Genomic DNA, 21,879 nt, shown 5'->3' with positions numbered 1-21,879 from the left:
TACTCAGGTACTGGCAAGTTAGAGAATCTTAACATTATTCACTTCAGTTATCATCTTCTTAAATGCCGCATGAAGGAATAACAAACTGTCACCAAAAATTTTGTTTGGCTCAAGTGAGTGGAATTAGCCCCTGGTCAGTAAAGTCACTCAGTTCAAAAAAACATGCCATAAAATTTAAAGACTAAAGAGATAAATTCTTAAAACTTCTTAACAGATCCCTGGAAGGAATTCACCTTGCCGCAAACCAGAGACAAGATCAACCAGAGAATGTCCCACAAACAGCTAATCACTGGTCTCCTAGCTTTGTCGTGTCCCAGCACACCTGATGGACACGTTTCTGTGTAGGTAACAGAAGTTTTCTAGGTCAGGTATCAAATCCTATGATTTAGGAATTGAATTTCCTGACCAGATCCAATACTTCTTGTTCTTCTCGCCTAATCCTCTTTTTGATCTTCTACTGGGATTCTTTAGCTTTGCTATAACTTCTACATCACTTGTAAAAATTCCTACTATCATATACATCCCATAATATATATATCATGTAGGATATATATGTGATATATACACATACATGTATAGCATATGTATTTTTTAAATCCTCACCCAAGGGTATGTTTATTGATTTTTAGAGAGAGAGAACAGGGGAAGAGAGGAGAGGAAAGGAAAAGAAAATGTTGATATGACAGAGAAACACTGACTGGTTGTCTCCTATAGGTACCCCAAAGAGGGACTGAACCCGCAACCTAAGTATGTGCCCTGACCGGGAACTGAACCGATATCTTTTGGTATATGGGATGATGCCCCAACCAACTGAACCACCCAGCCAGTGCAATTGTATTTTTTTTAATTTGAATAGATCTGTGTTATTCTCTGAATTTTATTAATGCCATATTCTTGTTTCAAGATTAGATTATCTTCCCTGCATCTCTGGATATTAATTATAGTTTGGTATTTTTATATGGTACATCATCTGTTTTATTCCACAAATTCCTTTTTATTCTCATTTTATACTTTGGTTTCTGTCTTTATGTATGTAGAAGCCTTCCTATCTAGTACTGTGGTTTCAGTATTCCCTTATCTACCATGACAATTACAGTAGTTATCTGCTCCTCACAAAAGATAGGCTGTTGACAATTCTTATCTGTCAGTCTGCTGTCCCTTTTTCCTGTCTGTAGGTATGGGGCTTTTGATTTTCTTTACTGTCATTTTATTGGGGATTAGAGATAGAATAGATATGACTATGTCGATATTTAACTAGAAGTTAATCCTACACAATTTTCAGGTCTAGGTCAGACACTACTCTCTCCATGATTACTCCAGAGTAATCTATCCTTCTACCAATTCCTAAACTTGTTAATATCACTCTTGAGACCCTCATCACACAATGTCCTACTAAACTTCAATATCTTTTGAGATCAGAGTCTGGATCTCATTCACCTTCATACCTCCACCACCTAGAAGAGGGCCTAGCACATGGTATGTATGCATTAATACTGTTCATCTGAACTATCTTATACAGTAGTTGCTTAGGAAATGACTATCCCAAAAACAATCTCCTCAAGGATAAGCCATATGCCTAATCATTTTGATGAACCTCTTAATAGCAAATATAGTACCTAATAACAGGCAGCCAGTAAATATTGAGTGAAGAATGAATTCAGAGTGAATAAGCTGTTCTTGAGAACCCACCACATTTAGTAAAATCACACATTTTGTAAAACAGTTCATAGTCTCTTTCAGGAGTCTCACTCTGATTAATTCAGTTGTTGAATCACCTCAACAACAGCAACGAAGAAAATACTAGGAATCAAAAAACAATAAATGTATACTATATTCTAAGAGTGACAAACCTAAATCTTCTAAAATGATAGTACATTTGAAAATAGAGGAGAGGAAAATTATAATCAAATTACCTTCTCTGTCTTTCTTTTTTAATCTTTTTCTCCTCCTGTCAATAGTTGCAACTTCAGACTTCAAAGACATGTAATATTTTCTGATTTCCTGTAGTTTTTCTTGGAGAAAAGAAATTCTCTCTGTACTGTTCATATTATCTAGTTCATCTAAAAGGGAAAAAAATTAATTAGCATTTTTAAATAATTCAGAAAAATTATGGCGGTTTTATCAGAAATCCAACTCATAAATCATCAAAACCGTTGGTTTATTAAAACCAATCATATGAAGTTAATAAGTCTCTGTAACAAGGAAGACACTAATTAAATTCAAATAAGATTTCATTATATATCCCAATATTTCCATACTAAACGTTACTTGATTATTTATTTTTTACTAAACATTCTTGATTCTTTAAATGATCAGAAAAATGAAAGACATCAACACAGAGCAACTAGGATTTACAATTGTAGTTACTTATTGAAATTGTTTCTTCATATTGATGGTTTCCTCATTTGTTATTTCCAATTGTCAATGCTAGAAAGGATGTTCTAGTTTCATTGATTTATGTAAATCCTACATGTCTTATTTCATAATTGGAGGTAATCTTCCAGTGAATGTTTATCAAGTTAGTATTATGAAAAGATATGGATTTATATTTAAAGTAACAAGTGATGATTACTGGTAAGGCAATATTTGGAAACCTAAATAAATGAACTTGCTAATCATTATTCTTTTGGCATTTAAAAATATATATTTTTTTAGATTTTATTTACTCATTTACAGAGAGAACAGAAGGGAGGGAGAGAGGAAAAGAAACATCAATGTGTGAGAGAAATATCAATCAGGTGCCTCTCACACGCCCCCAACTGGGGACCTGGCCTGAAACCCAGGCATGTGCCCTAGATTAGGAGTTGAACTGATAACCTTTTGGTTTATGGGCCTGTGCTCAAGCCACTGAGCCACACCGGCCAGAGAATTCCTTTGACATTTTAAGGTATATATATATATATATATATATATATATATACAGTGCTTTACAATATACATTCAAGTTTTTTTAAAGTTTCTTACTGAGTTGAAAGCTCCACTTGTATGTCCTAGGGGATGAATTTGGATGTTTTTCTCTGTGTTTATCTTTTTCTCCATCTTTTATGTGAGGGGATATTCTTGCAGGAGATCGTGCAAGCTTCTGTGGCTTAGATACATTAAGATGTTTTACTGGGGTACATTTACTTGAATTGTCCAGGACAGGAAGATCTTCACTATCACTGCTTTGTCCTAGAATTAAAAAATGGACTCAGATTATAAATTATAAAAATCTCAAAATATCAATATGCAACAGACCCAGAAATCACACATTTTGGTATCCTACAGAAATGAGGGGAGGGGAGGGAAATAGAAAATTTAAGTGCTTATCAATGGTTAGAAATTTTATATTATTGAATACTTTGCTCAAGTGGTTAAAAAGAATGAGCAAGTTCATAAAAACAAAAATGACAAAATATCTTATATTCTTAAATGAAAAAGCAGTTATAAAACAATATACACAGTATTGCCCCATTTATGTTTATAACGAAACCTAACTACCCAAAAGAGCACCAATCCAAAAAAAAAAAAAAATATATATATATGCACAAAAAAGACCTATGTACACATAGCCTGTAACCCATAATGAAATGTGAGTAGATATTTGTTTGTAACTTTATGCCTCCTCACCAAATTTGTACTTAGAGATGCTTTTGGTTTTCACCTAATAACAAATAAGAATTCTCAATTTTATGTTTTTCAAACTATACTCTACTTTCACCCTACCCAATCTCAAAAGCAAATCTTGCTTTCTACTGAAAAGACAAAGTTAAGGGTTACACACTCAATTTTACAGCTCCTCCCCTACCTGTATCTGTCCTTACTGACCTTTTTTTGGCCTCAAAAAGAGTGTTTCTGGCCAAGATCATCTCTTCAGCTATTCTTAAAACCATCTACTTCTCTGAAATTCCTAATGTCAATTAACCAACCTCTTTTATCTTCAACTTCTTTTCTCAGAGTCTACAAAGTTGCTTAGATGTTTTCTACCCTTAGAAGAGGGAGGGAAGGAGAGGAAAACCTATCCCTTCAGCTGGCACCTCCTTCCTTCTCTTTAAGATCAAATTTCTTCAAAGACATTCTTTGTCTACAGATTTTCATACCTTCTGATCACATCACTGTGCTATTGTTAGGGTCCCAAACAATGAATACACAGAGCCTGGCAAAAATAATGCCCCTATATATCATAAAATCTTTTATCACAAAATCATCAGCATGTACGTAATTCTGTAACACAACAATATCACACTCAAGCACACCATATGATGTTTTAGATGAAATGTTCAAATTAAAACTATAAATTATTACCTGCATATCATTATCCTACCAACCACACTCGAACAGGTGTCATTTCTACCAGACCCTGTATTTTAATCCTATTGAATATTCTATAGCATTTGAAACTTTTTTCTTATTCAAATCCACTAATGTTTACTGATTTTTATTTATCTCCAATCAGTTTCTACTCTAGTCTTCCTGGCTATCCCACATAAAGGGACACTCTGCATAATTCTACTGGTCCTTTTTCTTTGTTTTTCAATTACAATTCACATTCAATATCATTTTGTATTAGTTTCAGGCATACAGCATAGTGGTTAGACAAGCATCTACTTTGCATAGTGTTTCCTTGATATTTCCAGTACCCACCTAGCACCATACAGTTATCACGACATCACTGACTGTATTTCCTATGTTGTACTTTACTTTTTCTTCTCATTTTACTGATAGCAATCTCATCTTGTAATACTTTGACAGCTATCTTCTAAAAATAGACTTTCTTCTAAGCTCTAGGCCCCACTTTTCCTAATACTGGGACCTCTAACACAACAATCCCTATGTTAGTCTCTCAACAACCCACTGGTATTCCTGTAGTCCATGTCAGTTAACCAATTCCTCCTAACTATTTATAATTGAGTCTTAGTGATTTTATATCCCAATTTTTTTTCAATTCATTCCTTCTTTCACTGTCTTAGTTAAGCCAAAGACTCTTTCCAAAAAGTAAAACTGATCTATTTCCTTTCTTTCTTCAGTCTTCAAACTTACAAAAAAGTTATGAGGACAACTAGCAAAATTTTTCTGACCCCTTGGAAGGTAAGTTGCCTCACCATACTTGAGTACTTTAGAGCTTTTTTTCTTAGAAACAAGAATATTCTTCTGTGTTAGTTATCTACAAGTTACCCCAAATCTTAGTTTAAAACTACAAATGTATAACTCACAATTTTTAAAAAATATATTTTATTAATTATACTATTAGAGTTGTCCCATTTTCCCTTTATTCGCCTCTGCCCTGCACCCCCCTCACACCAGCATCCCCCCCTTAGGTTCACGTCCATGGGCCATACATATAAGTTCTTAGGCTTCTCATTTTCCATACTATTTTTAACCTCCCTGTCGATTTTGTACCTACCATTTATGCTTATTCCCTATACCCTTCCCCCACTCTTCCTTTGCCCTACCCTGCCCCCACTGATAACCTTCCATGTAATCTCCATTTCTCTGATTCTGTTCTAGTTGTTTCCTTAGTTTGTTTTACTTTGTTTCTTTTTAGGTTCAGTTGTTGATAGTTTTGAGTTTGTTGTCATTTTAATGTAGTTTTGATCATCTTTTTCTTAAATATGCCCTTTTAACATTTCATATAGTAGGGGCTTGGTGATGATGAAGTCCTTTAACTAGACCTTATCTGGGAAGCATTTTATCTGCCCTTCCATTCTAAATGATAGCTTCGCTGGATAGAGTAATCTTGGGTATAGGTCCTTGCCTTCCATGACTTTGAATATTTCTTTCCAGCCCCTTCTTGCCTGTAAGGTCTCTCTTGAGAAATCTGGTGATAGTTTTATGGGAAGTCCTTTGTAGCTAACTGTCTCCTTTTCTTTTGCTCCTTTTAAGATTTTCTAATTTTTAACCTTGGGCAATGAAATTATGGTGTGCCTTGGTGCCTGTTTCCTTGGGTACTTCTTTGGTACTCCCTGAGTTTCTTGGAAGTCTATTTCCTTTGCCAGATTGGGGAAGTTCTCCTTCACTATGTTTTCAAGTAAGTTTTCAACTTCTTGCTGTTCCTCGTTTCCTTCTGGCATACCTATGATTTGCACTTTGGAACGTTTAAAGTTGTCCTGGAGGTTCCTAAGCCTCTCTTCATTTTTTTGAATTCTTGCTTCTTCATTCTGTTCTGGTTGAATGTTTATTTCTTCCTTCTAATCCAAATTGTTTGAGTCCCAGTTTCCTTCCCTTCACTATCGGTTCCCTGTATATTTTTCCTTATTTCACTTAGCAGAGCCTTCACTTTTTCCTTTATTTTGTGACCATGCTCAACCATTTCTCTGAGCATCCTGATTACCAGTGTTTTGACCTCTGGTTGGCTATCTCACCATTTAGTTCTATTTTTGGAGCTTTGATGTATTTTTTTATTTGGGCCATATATATATTTTTTGTCTCAGTTTGTCTGTTATATAGTGAGGGGCAGAGCCTTACGTATTTGCCAGGATGGGGCAACTCATGTTGCTGCACTGTAGCGCTGTATGTGGGGAAGGGGTCTGAGAGGGAACAATGCCATTTGCTCTGCTCTTTGCTGGGCTTCAGTCACTTCTCCTGCTACCCAGAAGCAAATCTGGGTCCTTCTGGTGCTGATTCCCGGAGGGGTGGGTTTGTGTATGTTCTAGGACCCTGTGGGTCGTTCCAACAAACTCTCCCTTGAGGCCAGGTGTTTCTCCCACCACCACAAACCCCACAGGTTTTCCAGTCAGAGGTTTTGAGGCTCTCTTGTCCCATGCTGGAACCCTGCGTTGTGTGGCTCTCTTGCTCCCCAATTATTCCTCCTGGTTTATCTACATGCAAATATGGGATTGCCGGTATGCCAGCCACTGCCTTGCCACATGTCCTCTCTGCCCCAGATGCCCATCTCTGCTCCTCCTATCAGTCTGAATGAATGTTTCTTTTTTAGCTCCTTGGTTGTCGGACTTCCATACAGCTTGATTTTCTGGTCATTCTGGTTATTTTTTGTTTTTAAATTTGTTGTTCTTTTGGTTGTGTGAGGAGGCAAAGTGTGTCTACCTACGCCTCCATCTTGGCCAGAATTCTTAATAGCTCACACAGTTTCTGAGGGTTGGAATCTGGGAGCAGCTTGTCTGTGTGGTCTGGCTTAGGATATCTTGTGAGACTGCAGCCAAGCTGTTAGTTGAGGCTGTGGTCTCTGAAGACTTGACTAGAGCTGGAGGACATGCTTCCAAGGTGACTTACTCATGTGTCTGTGGTCAGAAGGTCTCAGTTTCTTGCTCACTGTTGGTAGGATATGCTCAGTTCCTCACAACATGGGCCTCTTCGTAGCCTGATTGAGTGTTCTCACAACAGACAGCTAACTTCTCCCCGATGAAGTTCATCCAAGGATGAACATGCAGGAATCTGCAGTGCCTTTTATGACTTATTCTCTAAAATCATGTTCTATCACTTCCACTTTGTTAGAAGTAAGTTACTAAATTCAGCCCCCCACTAAAGGGAAGGGAATTAGGGTTTGTCTCTTCAAGGGAAGAATATCAACAAATTTGTGGATATCTGTTTGTAAAACCACTGTACTCCTACAGAACCATAATACAACCATCAAAACCAGGAAGTTAACACAAATATATTACCATCATCTAATCCTCAGATCCCATGCATGTTTCTCTATTTGACCTGATAATGTCCTTTTACAGCAATAGGATCCAGGTGAGAATCATATACTGCATTTAGGTGTCACATCTCTTAAGTCTCCTTCAATCTGGAACAGTTCTTCTTTCTTTGATTTTCATTACCTTGACAAATTTTTAAATTGCAGGCCAGTTATTTTATAGAATATTCTTCAGTTTGAATTTGTTAATGGTTTCTAATGATTATATTCAGGTTATGCATCTTTGTGAGGAAATCAGTGATGATGTACTACTATGTTTATATTGCATCCTGTCAGGTGTTACATGATTTCAATTTGTCCCATTATTAGTGGTGGTCACTTTGGTCATCTAAGGTGGTGCCCACCAGTCTTATCCACTGTAAGGTTATTCATTTTCCCTTTGTACTTCCTGCTACTTTTCTAGTCTCATCTCCCATTACTTTTTCTCAGTATCTAGTCCTGTACTGTTCAGCCATATAATGGCTACTGAAAACCTGAAATGCCTTTTATCTTATATAAATTATATGCTCCCTCTTTGGTACTTCATCTACACTATAACCTAGAATTTCACTTTCAGACTTGTATAAAGGCAGGTTTTGAAGGTAAAAGTTTAATTTGTCAAAATCAACCATGTTTATTTCTACTATATTCTATGACTTAATTTTATTCCTTATTGTACAGAAGTCTGTTTTTTATGTAATCTATTCATATCAGTTTACTTTTTAAAATAAAAATTTTACTTCTCCATGTTTTAAAATTACCATATCACTTAGGAGTCAGCTTTTCTAGATTAAAGAAAAACATTCCATTCAGAAATGTAAACTTAATCTGCTTGCACCATTACAACAAATGTTGTTTTTCTTTCATTCAAGTTTCCCACATATGTTCCTATAATATTAAACTACTTTACATAAAAAATACGCATAAAAATAATCACAGCTATTCCAACTCTAAATAAAACTGACAAGAACTTCAGATTAAAAATTAATGGAAAAACTGCTATTTCAGAACACAATAAACCAAGTTTATTTTTAAACTGACCCAAATGATCAAGTCAACAAACTGCTGAAAATATTAACAGTGTACTAAAACCAGCATTGAAAAGCACCAACCTGTTCCATTTTTTTCATTTTTGGCTACAGCACTTGTTCGCTTTGGGATACGCTTTTGCTTTTTTGCCAATAATCCACCATTTCCATCACTTGGTCTTTTCTGACCTGAAGGGGGAAGAGAGAGATCTTGAAAAGTCAATAGCAAGTATATTTATTCACCTGTCTACATAAATTTCTATATATACATTTTTAAACAGGTGGGGGAAGAGGGAATAGAGAGAGGAAGGAAAGGTAGAAAAAAGGAAAGGAAGGAAAGGAGGAGGAAAAAGTACAGATCAAAAGTTCATTTACTAATTTTTGGTTTTAATATAAAGTCTAATTTTCTCCCTATAAAGTCCTTACCCTTCTCTCTGATCTCTCTTTCTTGAACAATTATACTACAGGTACCAGAGGCAACGCTGGCTTCAAATCCATTTGCTGATTCCCTCTCACAGAGGCCTTCTTGAGATTCTTCAGCAATACTATCAACTTCAATGGTTATGTCACTCTCACTTTTTATACTTCGAGACTCATCTTGACTGAGAGTAAGTGGTGAAGCTACTGAAAAGTTATGCTGTACTACAGGAGGTAGGGCAGGTGGAATAGAAACAAGAGAGTTAGATTCAGAGCTTTCCACTACTGCATCCTCAATACTGGTCTTGTCCTTTTCATCCAAATCATCCAAATCTACTTCATGGCAAACCAAGGTTTCAGGCCCAATCAGAGGCATTGCATCTTCTTCTTCTTTCAGTGGAGTATTTACAGTTTCTTCAGCTGGACTATCAGACTTCTCACTAGTCAGTTCTTGAATGCACTGGTTTGACTCTGCTATTAATGATGGCATTCCTTCATTTTCTGTTTCAAAATGTTGTTCAAAATTTAAGTTTTTCACTCCCTCAGATACAATACAATCACTGGTCCTTTCTTGAGATATGCTATTTGTCATTTCCACTCCATTCTCAATTCTCATTTTTTTCTCTGGTGATGATTGTCCCAGTATTTTCCGTTTCAACTTTTTTTCTTTTCCACATTGGTCGATTTCATTTTCAGTAGCAGAAGAAAAGTTTTTATTGTCTAATGAAGGAAATTCTAGACTGTGAGTTTCTATACGAGGTTCACTTCCTGCTTCATCTTGGCTAAATGAAGAAATCTTTATAATTTCTAAAGAAAGATCTTTTGTCTTGCTTCGTCTTCCCTTTCCTTTAGGGGATTTTTCTGCCTCTTTCTTAATGTCTTCTACTTGTTCTACTTTATTTCCAAAAATCTGTACTATTTGTTCATTCTCTCCAACATCTAACTTCAAGGTCTCTAGAGGCTGCATTTGAGTCCTTTCATTTTCTTTTAATATATGTGCAGCAATCTTTGGATTTTCTTCATCTAGTTTATCATTTAAATTTTTGTTTTTTTCTAGTTCTTCTTTAATATCAGGAGAAAGTTCTTCATTCATCAAATTCTTTTCTAAAAGGTCTTCTGTATCACTATCAGATGAACAAGAGTCTGCAAGAGGAAATGTTACACAGGTTTCTATCTTAATTACCAATGTAATTTTACAATAAAAATTCTGCCAAACACAAAACTCTTAATTGTGAACCTTGAATACCTCTCTATAGAAGTTTTTGATATAAAATAAATCATACCCTTGAGCCAAAAATGTGTGGGGAAGAAGATTTCAAATTAAACTCCATGTAAGAATACATTACATAGGAAGTATTACTATCAAAATTCTGTAAAAGAGTTATTTTGCAATTTTCACTAGTATCATATTTAGGCTATGATACTTCTTAGAAAAGCAAAGGACTAGTACTGAGATATGACATTGTAAAGTGGTTTGATCTGAGATCTAGTAGGTAGTGATTAATACATGTGATGGCCCTTTTGTGTCCTTAGAAAGGAATCTGACATTCTACTTAAAATAATTCTGGAAAGGATATACAAAAGGAGCAATTTGAATTCTCAAAACTTTAAATACTCTTCTGATTAAGAGACATGAAAGTATAGGCTATCTACCATTTTGCAAAATAAATCTTTCACTTTAGTCAGATAATTTTTAAATTAAAATCAAGTAGAGTTTTAAAACTGTATAGGAGCTATAAAATATAAAAATTTGGCTCACATGCTGCTTACATTTTAAGTAAGTTCAAAAGAGCAAACTTACTTAAAGGTATTTTGTAAATGAAAAGGTACATAGTTTTTGTGATTTTAACACATACAGAATTTAGAATTCATTTGTTCTTGGGTTAAAAAAAGAACTCCTTTAGTTTAGCAAGACTAAATATATATAGTTTTGTAGGTGGTACACTGCACAAGGGTATAGCGTGCAAGAGAGCATCTTTCACTTTGTGGGTATCTTGCAATTATGTAATATGGCAACCTTCCAGCAGATGGCAGTAAAGAGGAAGAAGAATGCCCTTTTGTAATTTGCATACAAGCAAACATCCTATGGACGAATAGCAATCCTGTACATTCAAAATAACTTTTTTCCTAGAAGGAAGGAAAATTTTTATAAGGCTAAGGCAACTATTTAACGTTTCTTAAATTACATGGAAAAAATACAAAGATAGAAAAGTGGCAAAAAGTGAGTAAAAGCAGAATAAAATATGTTCACCTGTACTCATCATGAAACATTTCCATACCACATTAGTTTTTGCTCTCTCTGAGAAACACAGTCTCAGCTTTGCTGAAATATCCTACGGGACAGCACTGAATTACAGGAGACACTGGTGCATGCTTTGAAGGACAGTGCAGCACACAGTTAGATGCACGGCCTGTCAACCCATCCTCTACTTAAAATAGAGTATTTCTATGATATTGACCAAAAAAGGTATTCTAAATTAAAGTAAAACATCACTAAGTTTTAAGATAACTTTCTACAAGTCTCACACAACTGATGTTTTATTATTTATGTTGTTTTTTAAAAAATCAGTGATCCTCAAAATTGTGCACCTTCCATTCTATTTGACAATGGTGAGCTGTCTGCCATACTGCTGTGAGCACTTCTGGTACCTGATTTTCCTTCACTGTTTGGAGTCTTAGACAAACCATATGGCATGTTTGATGAAAGGGTAGATCTTAAAGGAGGTCGTCCCCGTTTTGACTTCTGCCTCTCTTCATCCCTCTTTTCATCTTTTTCACTGTCTTCTTTATTCTAGATAACAACAAAATATATATATGAGAGAAGCGCATTCCTTAAAAGAAAAATCGACATTCTACTTCTCCAAGGAAAACTAGAAGTCAAAAAATGTATTTTATATATCAATTGCTAATCTGTGCTTACAGAAAAATTATAAACAAATAGTTTGTTGACATTTTTTACTTATATCAATCAATATGATGGTCTACACTATGCAATACTGCGATCGTAATTGTGAAGGTCAGAGTCAGGGCATTATAAAGCTATGCAACTACTTAGCACTGCCTCCCCTTACTATTCCCTGAAGAAAAGAAAGATATCTACCATAAATAGACAAAACATTAAGCGACTCTCTACAGCAAAGGCTGAAAACCGAGGGTGAGGATGAGGATAAAGAGGGCCAGCAGGTATGTGTTTTAAAATTTAGTATTAGATTCCAACACATAAAAATCAGATTTCACATTAAAAAAAAAAATGCCGTGTTGAAAAATCCTAAAATCTGGCAGCCCTGATTGCACCCCACAACAGTGTTTAGTCCCATCCTCCCTAGATGAGAACATGTCCTCGTGTTGGTCCCGATCAGTCCTACTTCCCCTTTGTCTACACTACAGCCGCTATAGGCATATCGGTTTAAAGCCTATGTCCCAGGAATCACTGGTTTTTATCTTTCTTGAAACAATGAGTTAATGTGTTTACATTTTTTCACTTTTTTTAAGCTTCTGGTTTATAAGAGAGAAAACCACAATTACCTTAAAAGAATCAATATGATTATCATAGTGAAACAAGATTTAGAAAACATACAATATGAATAATTCCTGGATCTATCATAAACGATATAAATCTGTGAACATACTTTAGCTTTTTTCTTCTGTTTTTTCTTTGGTCCACCTTTGTCCAAAGGCCAGATTATCCTGTCAGCCTTCACCCATTCATCATACCTTAAAATAAAAAATATATTTAAATATTCACAATAATACCTTATTTGAAATGTATTCATCAAATAAAAACAAGAGTGGCATAAACTAAAGAGCTTGTTTCTAGTATTGGCAGAAATGTGAAGGGCACAGGGGCTGATTTGTTGGTAACAAGTGCCAGCCACTGTACTAATGAGGAGCTTTGTATACCTGCCACCGATAAAGCAAAACAAGACAATTTCTTAGGGCAAACAGGCTTAAAGGGAGAGCTAGGTAAGCAAATTCTAAACAGATTCAAGACCATTTGAACTGCTTTGTTTTCTACAACTCTCACAGATTTGAACATAATGAAGTAAAATGATTCTGCGCTGGCAATCATTTCATTTACCAAATAATCTAAAGAGAAGTCAGGTAAATTCAAACTTGTAATATGATCAGTTCCCAATGTATTTTATGAAGTCCTTTTCAACTCTCTTCCTCACAGAATTCTCTAACCTCTAGTACTTCTAGTAATATTTTATTCTGAACTATATCACCAACAAGACTCTGACATTTTTAGAGACATTTCATTTTCTTTATCTAAGTTTATTCTGTTTAGATCAAGTTGAAAACTCCTCATATCCCCTATACCTTTTTCCAAAACATTGACATCACTTTTCTTTTTTAAAAAAAATCTGCACCTGAGGATATGTTTATTGATTTTACAGAGAGGGGAAGGTAGGTAGAGAGAAAAAAAGTGAGAGAAACATCAATTAAGAGAGAAACATTGCCTGAGGATACATTTACTGATTTTTTTTTTTTTTTTGAGAGAGATGTATGATGTTAGAAACATCAACTGGTTGTTTCCCATACATGCCCCAACCGGGGGTCAAACCCACAACCTAGGTATGTGCCTTAACTGAGGATAGAACCTGCAACCTTCTGGTGCATGTGAGGATGCGCCAAACAACTGAACCACCCTGCCAGGGCTATTGACATCACTTTTCAATTTCAATATATTCAGCCCAAGTTACTAATCAGGGGCAAATAAGAAATTAAACTTTTAGAACTAAATAAAACAGTTCTTCATTATGTAAATATCCAAGTATTTGGAGAGCTCTATCAGAATCTAAAATCTGAACATTTAAGCAAAAGACTATAGGCAGTCCTTGCTTTGAACTTGCTTTGCATCATGTGAGTGGAAACCATACCCTTATTTTGTAACCTAGTTACCACGAAAATATGCAAAGCAAGGACATGGTTCCAATACCCACAAGTTTTATTTGACATGGTACCATGATTACTTATACTATGGTTTGAAAATCTCAAAAGTATCTCCTCCCGAATCAATCCAATATCTTTGTTTTACCAGGCTAAGTATCTGGACATTCTGAATATATTTAGAAGTATTCATTCATTTGGACATTTACTGAGGGCCTATCTAGGATGCAGAAGTATAGACAGAATAACAGAGAAGACAAGGCAGGCCCTTGCTCTCATGCAACTTGCAGTCTGGTGTGACAGACAGACATACGGTAAAACCAAGTTAGTCTGGTAAATGCAATAACAGGGTTATTATATATTCACCCCAGGGCTAACAAAGGAACTCTGTTACTAGGAGAGTAACCCCCGCCCAATTCCAAAATTCCATAAGACATATCAGACAACCAAGAAGCACAAGCCCAGAAACAAACAAACAAACAAACAAACAAACAAACAAACAAACAAACAAACATAAATGGTGAGGAAGGAAGCAGCACAAGTTTGATCTGGACTATACTAGTCCTGGTCACCATGGTATGTCACCTAGGCACTCCCAGCATTAATACTGCCAACCAAGGGTGGTCCGAAGATTTCTCAACTGAAGAGCAGGACTTCCCTCACAGTTTTACATGCAACCCTGAGTTAGATATTCAACTAGATTCTCTATGAACTACAGTGGCTCAATGTCAATGAGCAGGTAAGAATTATACCAGCCTTTAGGAGTATGGAGATACAACAAAATACCATGAACCATGTGAGTAACCAGTTAAATAAATGTTTAGGAGCTTAGCTAGTTAGGAAAAATGTGAGCGTATGATAAAATGACTACTGAGAAGAGTCATAGAGTAAAACATTAAACAGATGAGAAAGAGGGATGACAGCAAGAGAGAAGTCTAGAAAGCAGAACAGAGGAACAGACGCACACTAACAAGTGAGAATGGATGACTGTGAATGGAACAGAACCTAAAGAAAAAAGAAGATTCTAATATACCGTAGCTGTGAAGATAGTTACTCAAAGTTGGTAAAAGTAGTCCTTCCCCCTTGAACTCAACAACATGTGTATATATATAAAAAAACAGCGAGACAGATTAAGTTTGTTTCTAATGTTGGCAGAAATGTGAAATATGAAGGGCATGGACTGGTTTGAGAAAAAAAAAAGTTAAAGGTTTATATGCAAAACCCCCATACTTCTAAAATCTTTTATATGTGATAAAGTCAAACTCTTTTAAAATGATGTGAGATGAAAGACACCTAACTGTCCCTCACTTAAACAAACAAACAAGCACAGCCCTGCAAACCAAATGGTTGCCAGTACAATTGCCCATCAGGGCATGTGCCTGGGTTACGGGCCAGGTCCCCAGTTGGGGACGTGTGAGAGGCAAGCACACATTGATATTTCTCTCCCTTTCTTCCTCCATTTCCCTCTAAAAATAAATAAAATCTTTAAAAAACAAAACAAAAAACAGTTAACATTTACCTGAGCACTTACTAAGTGCCAGGCATTGTTCTAAGCACTTTGCATGTTAATGTAGGTATTACTACTATTTCTCAAAACAGCTCTACAAAATAGGTACTTTTTCTTCCCCAATTTAGAGACGAAGGAATCCAGGTATAACAGACTACACTTAAGTATGCAGGGAAACCTTGGAGGACTCTGGCTCCAAACACAGGGCAAGCAGAGGCATTACACACACAAGACTTTCTAAAAAAAGAGAAAAATAGTCCCTGACATTCAGTAACTAGCCTAGTTATGTTGGGAGGGACCTAGTTTTGCTAAAGAGGTGACGTGACGTCACATCTAGGTTGTTGTCTTCTTTTGAACATGAACCATTTCACAGAGCATCAGACAATTCTTGCAATGTGACCAAGATGTACCAAGACAACAAAACCACTCCCTAATCAAGTATAAACAAACAAAAAACAGGAACCTGGTCCAAATCACAAGTATGACCAAACATCTTTCTTTCCTGACTGCAGCTTCTTTACCAATTTACAGCATTAACACTGGTCTAGTATTCTTTCCTTGTAGATAACTTTTATTAAGATAACCAATCATTGAATTAACCCTACATCTTGACAGCATTCAATCTACAGCAAAGCCCTTAAACCCTCCCCCGAATCACCTAACAGATGCTCACATCTAAGTCCTTTCTAACATTCTTTTTTATTAATAAATTTAGAGTTATTACAATGCTTAACATAGTTTTGATTTCTAATAAAAGTAACAGACAAAAAAAAACCAACAAAAAAACAAAACAAAAAACAAACAAACAAAAAAACACTTGCACTGTTGGTAGCTATGGTCCTGGCTCTTTGTCCATGTCCTGTAGGATATTCTCACAGAATCCTGGGCTATGACTGTTCCCAAAGCTGGTGCCTGGGCTTTAACCGATTGTTTAACACTCTCTTACTGAATCACCCTACAGTCTTCCACGCTGTACACTCTCCCTCACTGCAAATGAGTAATAAATCCAACTTGTTAAACTAGTTAAACTACAGGCATGATCCAGGTGACTTTTGGCTGTAAGTATTGACACAACTAGTATAACTGGGAACATTGGAAGTCTTAGAAAATTAGGATACAAGGTGTGCTTTGTAAATACACATATACCATTTGCTTTAGTTCTTCACAACATTAATTGTATCTTTTTGAACCACTGAGAGAAATTTCAATGGAAAGAAAACACATTTCTTGCTTACCTGACATTCCATCCATAGTAATGTACCAAATATAAAACTTCTCCATCATCAATTTCAGTGCTTTTAATACTGGCTTCATAGATTTTCTGTGTCTTCCCTCGTCCATATTTCACTTTCACTTTGGTTCCTGTTAGGCAGGGTTCCATGTCTTCCTCATCTTCCTCCCCTTCGGAGTCACATTTGGTTTCAGTTTCTTCCCTGCAGTAAGTTATAACATTGATAATGCTACTAATAACTTAATGGAGAATAAACTAATATATGCAAAAAGAATCCAACATGTAGAATAGTCACAACCTAAGGATTACCTTAATAGCATGTCAGTGGAGGAGGAGAAGAAGGAGGAGAAGGAGAAGATTTTTATGGACTACTTACTACAGAATATATTTATTATATAAAGGTACACTTTACCAGAAGTACATCCAGACTTCTTAAAGGCCAGTCAAAAATCAGTTAATGATGATGTGGAGTCAAATAAATCACTTTTGTTAAAACAAAATGAGAACCATATGCTATGAAAAAGTCTTTAGAATTCTTACTCAAGTGTCACCTTACATGCAAAAATTATCTCAAGAGTTTGTAACCTGCAACTAAATAGTCTTACATCTACATTATTACTACTTTCTACTCGATTTAGAATGGTTCTTAGAAAACTACTTTTTGATGGATAAAATAATGAACAAGAGCTATCTACCTGTGTAATCATATCTTTTAAACTAGTTTATATTTTAAAGGTTTCCCCATCCTAACAAAGAAACAATATTTCAGTATCAGGTCACTTGTTAAACTGTGGGAGAGCACCAAGAGAAAAGCTTTGTGTATCTTATATTGATTTGTTTTTACTCATCTCCCATTAGTTTTCTTTGTTCTGATAATCAGTTATAAGGAAATTCACATTGGGTGGTCCAATTGTATTTTTAATATTTTTACAAATGAACATACTGTGTTAACCCTGCATGGATTCAGGAGAGATTTGCATCAAAGGCCATTCTACTGTTACAAGAGTACTGAACACTTAAAGGGCCCTGGGCAGTGAGGCTCACTTGGTTGGAGCATCATGCCATAAATTGAAAGGTTGAGGGTTTGATTCCCAGTCAGGGCACATGCTTAGGTTGAGAGTCTGGTCTGGGGGCAACGAGAGGCAACCCACTGATGTTTCTGTCACATCACTGTTTCTCTCCATCTCTCCCTCCCTCCCTCCCTTCTCGTCTCTCTACAATCAATAAGCAAGTTATCAGGTGAGGACTAAAAAATTGCTTCAGAGGAAGCATTGTGATCTATAATAAACATAGGACATTATTCTGGGAACCACTAGGGGACCAGACATGAAAAGCTTTGACAACCCATTTGCCTTGGGAATGTTTTTTTCTCCAAGGTGGGTACCTTCCAATTATATGCTGATAGAGTAATTTCAAAACACTAAGAAACTACTTAAAAGAAATTTCTATAGATAGAAATATCTCCCATTTCCATTTCTGCTATAGAATGAGAATACAGACTATATTTGTCTACATATCCAATTTTTATTTAATAAAAAGGGACTACTGTTCTTCACATGTCTCTTTTTCTCTAAAATATTTGCTCCATTTATACATCAATTATAAAGGTTTTAAAAAACACATATTTGCCCTGACTAGTGTGGCTCAGTGGGTGGTTGTCATTCCACAAACTGAAAGGTCACTGGTTTGATTCTTGGTTACGGCACATGCCTGGGCTGCAGACTAGGTCCCCAGTTGGGGGTGTGAGGGAGGCAACCAATCTCTCACACATCAGTGTTTCTCTCCCTTCCCCACTCTCTCAAAAATACAGAAATAAAATCTTTTCTAAAAACCCCACATATTCTATATTGTAACTTTTAGATATTACATATTATATATTTTGATGTTTATTATTAACAAAACTTCAAACTATAATTAAGCCCTACTTTTAAAGTGGTTCATCTTTGATTAGATTTATTGTTCAAGTATTTGAAATATCATTATACTTAACTCCAATTATTTTCTCCCACTTTTCCTATCTTAATTATATTTTACTACAGAACTTTCTTTGTTCAACTAATCTAATTCACATATAATTGTGATAGCTCCCATACTTACTTTTATTGAACCATAAAATTTACCTCTCCCACTCACCAATCATTCTTATTTTTCTAAATATTCTGTCAATAGTTAACTTTCAGATGGATGTAAGCTGCTAGTTGAATGCAGGCCACTTTTCCCAAACTTTGCTCAACAACTCAAATTTCTAGAAAACTTAGCATTATATAACATAACTGAAAAAATAACTATGGAGGTGAGCTTACATTACAAGTGTGTTATGCTCTTATTGCTGAATTAAAATTCATTTCTTAGTAGTATGTAAAAATTAGTAAATCTATTTGACAACACAGAAATGGCCAACTAAACACTGTTGGATATTACTTTGATCTAGCTGGACTGCCTAATTGGTTATTTTTAAGTCAATTCAGTCCAAACATGTATATAATACACGGAAAAAAAAATACAGTTTTCACTAAACAGCAAACAGGATGGACATTAAAAAGCTGAAATTTCTTGGTGTGATGTGGGGCAAGAACGTATTTTCCAAACAAGAATCAGGGGTGCATGCCACTTAATCTAATACAGTAACTTGAAAAAGAAAAATGTCTTAGATAAAGCTAACACACAGAAACATCTGCTAGTACTGTGCACCCATGTGTTTGTTAGCTTTCCCACATTGTACCTTTTTTAAAATGGAATTTTTGCTGTCGCTGTTTCCTCTTGTCCACTTCCTCCATTTTTCTCCAGCTCCCTTCCCTGCTGTCAACTGCAGGACCTTTCTTTTGACTGGGTGACGCAGCCTTCTTTGAGGCCACTGTTTAGGGCACAAGTGCTATTAAAATGGTGCGACCAGTATATTCTCCAATTCCGAAAGGCGATACACATCATCTTCACAATGTGTTTCACCTTCATTAGACAAGAGGAATGGAAGTCCCAATAAGAAAACATTCCCTCAAACCTGAATATCTAAGCAGGAACAGAGTGCTGCTGTGCCCCAGACAGGTGCTTCTGGAAACAAATATAAGATAAAGTACCTCTCGTGGCTTTTCTCTTCCTCTTCATCTGAGTCTTTGTCAGAATCCTCCTGCTTTTTAATTTTCTTCTCCTTTTGCTTTGGTGTATTTTTTCTCCCCAGTAGGAGCTCATTTTCTTTTTTCTCTGCACTTTCATAGTCATCATCTACATCCTTATTTTCTGTATCATTATCTTTTAATTTGTCTTCTATTTTCTCTTCTTCAATTTCCTTTTTAATAGAATTTGCATCTCGAGCAATTCTCCTTCGTCCCTAGTAGAGGGGACAGAAGCTTTAAAAAAGCTATCAGTATAAGCGGGGGCAGGGTGGGGGGGGGGATGAGGACAGCGACAGAAAAATGTATCTTTTTCTTAAACCGTCATAGCAATGACCAGTCTCTATGGCTTGAGACATGACAGTGACAACTCTTGTGTACTTTTTTCTCTTCCTCTTCAAAGTAAAATACTACCTCATGTAAATTAGTTAATTAAGTCCAGATCTACTATGACCCTTGGCTACAGACTACTTACAAAAGAAAAATGTTTGGCCTTGGCTTGGTAGTTAAAGCATTGCCCCACTACACGAAGGCTGTGGGTTTGAGCCCCAGGCAGAGAGCACACAAAAAGTAACCAATGCGGGCGTAAATAACTGGAACAATAAATCCGTGTTTCTCTTTCTCTCTCCCTTCCTCTCTTTCTCTCTGAGATCAGTAAATTTAAAAAAATCTTAAAAAAATAATAAAAATATTCTTTGTTCATTACATTATTTATCTCACTTTTAGTATCTCTTGACTACAAGTTTTAAAAGCAGTATTTAAATGTCAATGATACAAGTTGTTAATAATAATAGTAATAAATCAACCCCCTAAAATTATGGACTTTAAAAAAGTTCTGTGGCCCCGGCTGGCGTAGCTCAGTGGATTGAGCGCGGACTGCGAACCAAGTGTCGCAGGTTCGATTCCCAGTCAGGGCACATGCCTGGGTTGCAAGCTATGACCCTCAGCAACCGCACATTGATGTTTCTCTCTCTCTCCCTCTCTCCCTCCCTTCCCTCTCTAAAAAATAAATAAAATCTTAAAAAAAAAAAAAGCTTTGTGACCTCTAATTGTTTTTCTAAGGTAAAATTTATTTTATCATTATATTTCTGTGTGACTACATTTTAAAAGTACTGAATTATATCAATGGCCAAAAAGTGAACTGATTTCTTGAACTGAGTACCTGGAGAGCTCACTGAGCCTACCTACAGTGTACTGTTCTGCCCCCTATAGCTTTACCCAGCCTCTTGCTGCATGCTCAACTGTGTGGAAAACTGGTGAGCCATTTAATTATTCCTTAAATTCTCCTTCAAGTCAACCTCCACACACTGGCAGGATTTTGGCCTACTTGAAGTAAAGTGAGCACAAAAACCCAACAAGTTAGGGAGCACTAAAACACAATTAGTACTTCCGTATAACAAATGTTTCTGTAACTACGTATTAGTTTAACTTCAGAAGTAAAAAGAAGAAATTTATTTTTCTTATCACAAAGTACTAAACTGTAAGTTCCATGGGGGCAGGGACTTTTGTCTCATGCTTACTTTTGTGTCCTCAGATCTAGACAGTGCCTGGTACATAGCAGGCGCTCTTTAAATATTTGTGTGGTATAAATAACAGGTGTCATCTATTAAAATTTAGTTCTGTATATCTTTGTTCCAGAAATCCCATTTTTAGAAATCTGCTCTCTATATTCAGCTACATTAGCAGGACATTTTTACAAGACCATTTATTGCAGCACTTCTTATAACTGTAAAAAATTGGAGAAAATCTTGAGAAAAGTAAATTTATGGTACTTGGGACTCAGACAACACAATGCAGATGTTTTACTAAGATGAGGAAAGTCTTTATGTAATCACAAGGATATCTACACACATACAATGGGGATATTATTCTGTCTGAAAAAGGAGAGACATTCTGACACAGATGTGGATGAAATTTGAAGACATTATGCTAAGTGAAATAAGCCAGCCACAAAAGGACAAACACTGTATAATTCTACTTATATAAGAAATCTAGAGCAGTCATTGTCATAACGACATAAAGTTGAATGGTAGTTGCCAGAAGGTAAGGGAGACAGGGATGGAAAGTTATTTTTTAATGGGTAC

The 21,879-nt window shown here is 35.8% G+C and overlaps 1 protein-coding gene across 2 annotated transcripts in view; it reads right to left on the bottom strand.

Annotated features, from left to right (window-relative positions):
- ARID4A (AT-rich interaction domain 4A) overlaps positions 1-21,879 on the bottom strand; it is a 63,753-nt gene that overhangs the window by 2,054 nt on the left and 39,820 nt on the right. For both annotated transcript variants that reach the window (XM_045822737.1, XM_045822738.1), the window contains exons 16-23: positions 19,763-20,013; positions 16,693-16,890; positions 12,690-12,774; positions 11,710-11,851; positions 9,070-10,203; positions 8,728-8,832; positions 2,965-3,171; positions 1,914-2,060 (exon numbers count right to left, since the gene is read on the bottom strand). In XM_045822737.1, the coding sequence (XP_045678693.1) occupies positions 1,914-2,060; positions 2,965-3,171; positions 8,728-8,832; positions 9,070-10,203; positions 11,710-11,851; positions 12,690-12,774; positions 16,693-16,890; positions 19,763-20,013 (2,269 nt within the window). The remainder of the gene's footprint in view (positions 1-1,913; positions 2,061-2,964; positions 3,172-8,727; positions 8,833-9,069; positions 10,204-11,709; positions 11,852-12,689; positions 12,775-16,692; positions 16,891-19,762; positions 20,014-21,879) is intronic.

This window comes from Phyllostomus hastatus, unplaced genomic scaffold (assembly GCF_019186645.2).
Source record: "Phyllostomus hastatus isolate PE091 unplaced genomic scaffold, TTU_PhHast_1.1 phas_scaffold_501, whole genome shotgun sequence".
Taxonomy (NCBI): Eukaryota; Metazoa; Chordata; class Mammalia; order Chiroptera; family Phyllostomidae; genus Phyllostomus; species Phyllostomus hastatus.
This window is presented reverse-complemented; position numbering and strand designations above follow the sequence as displayed.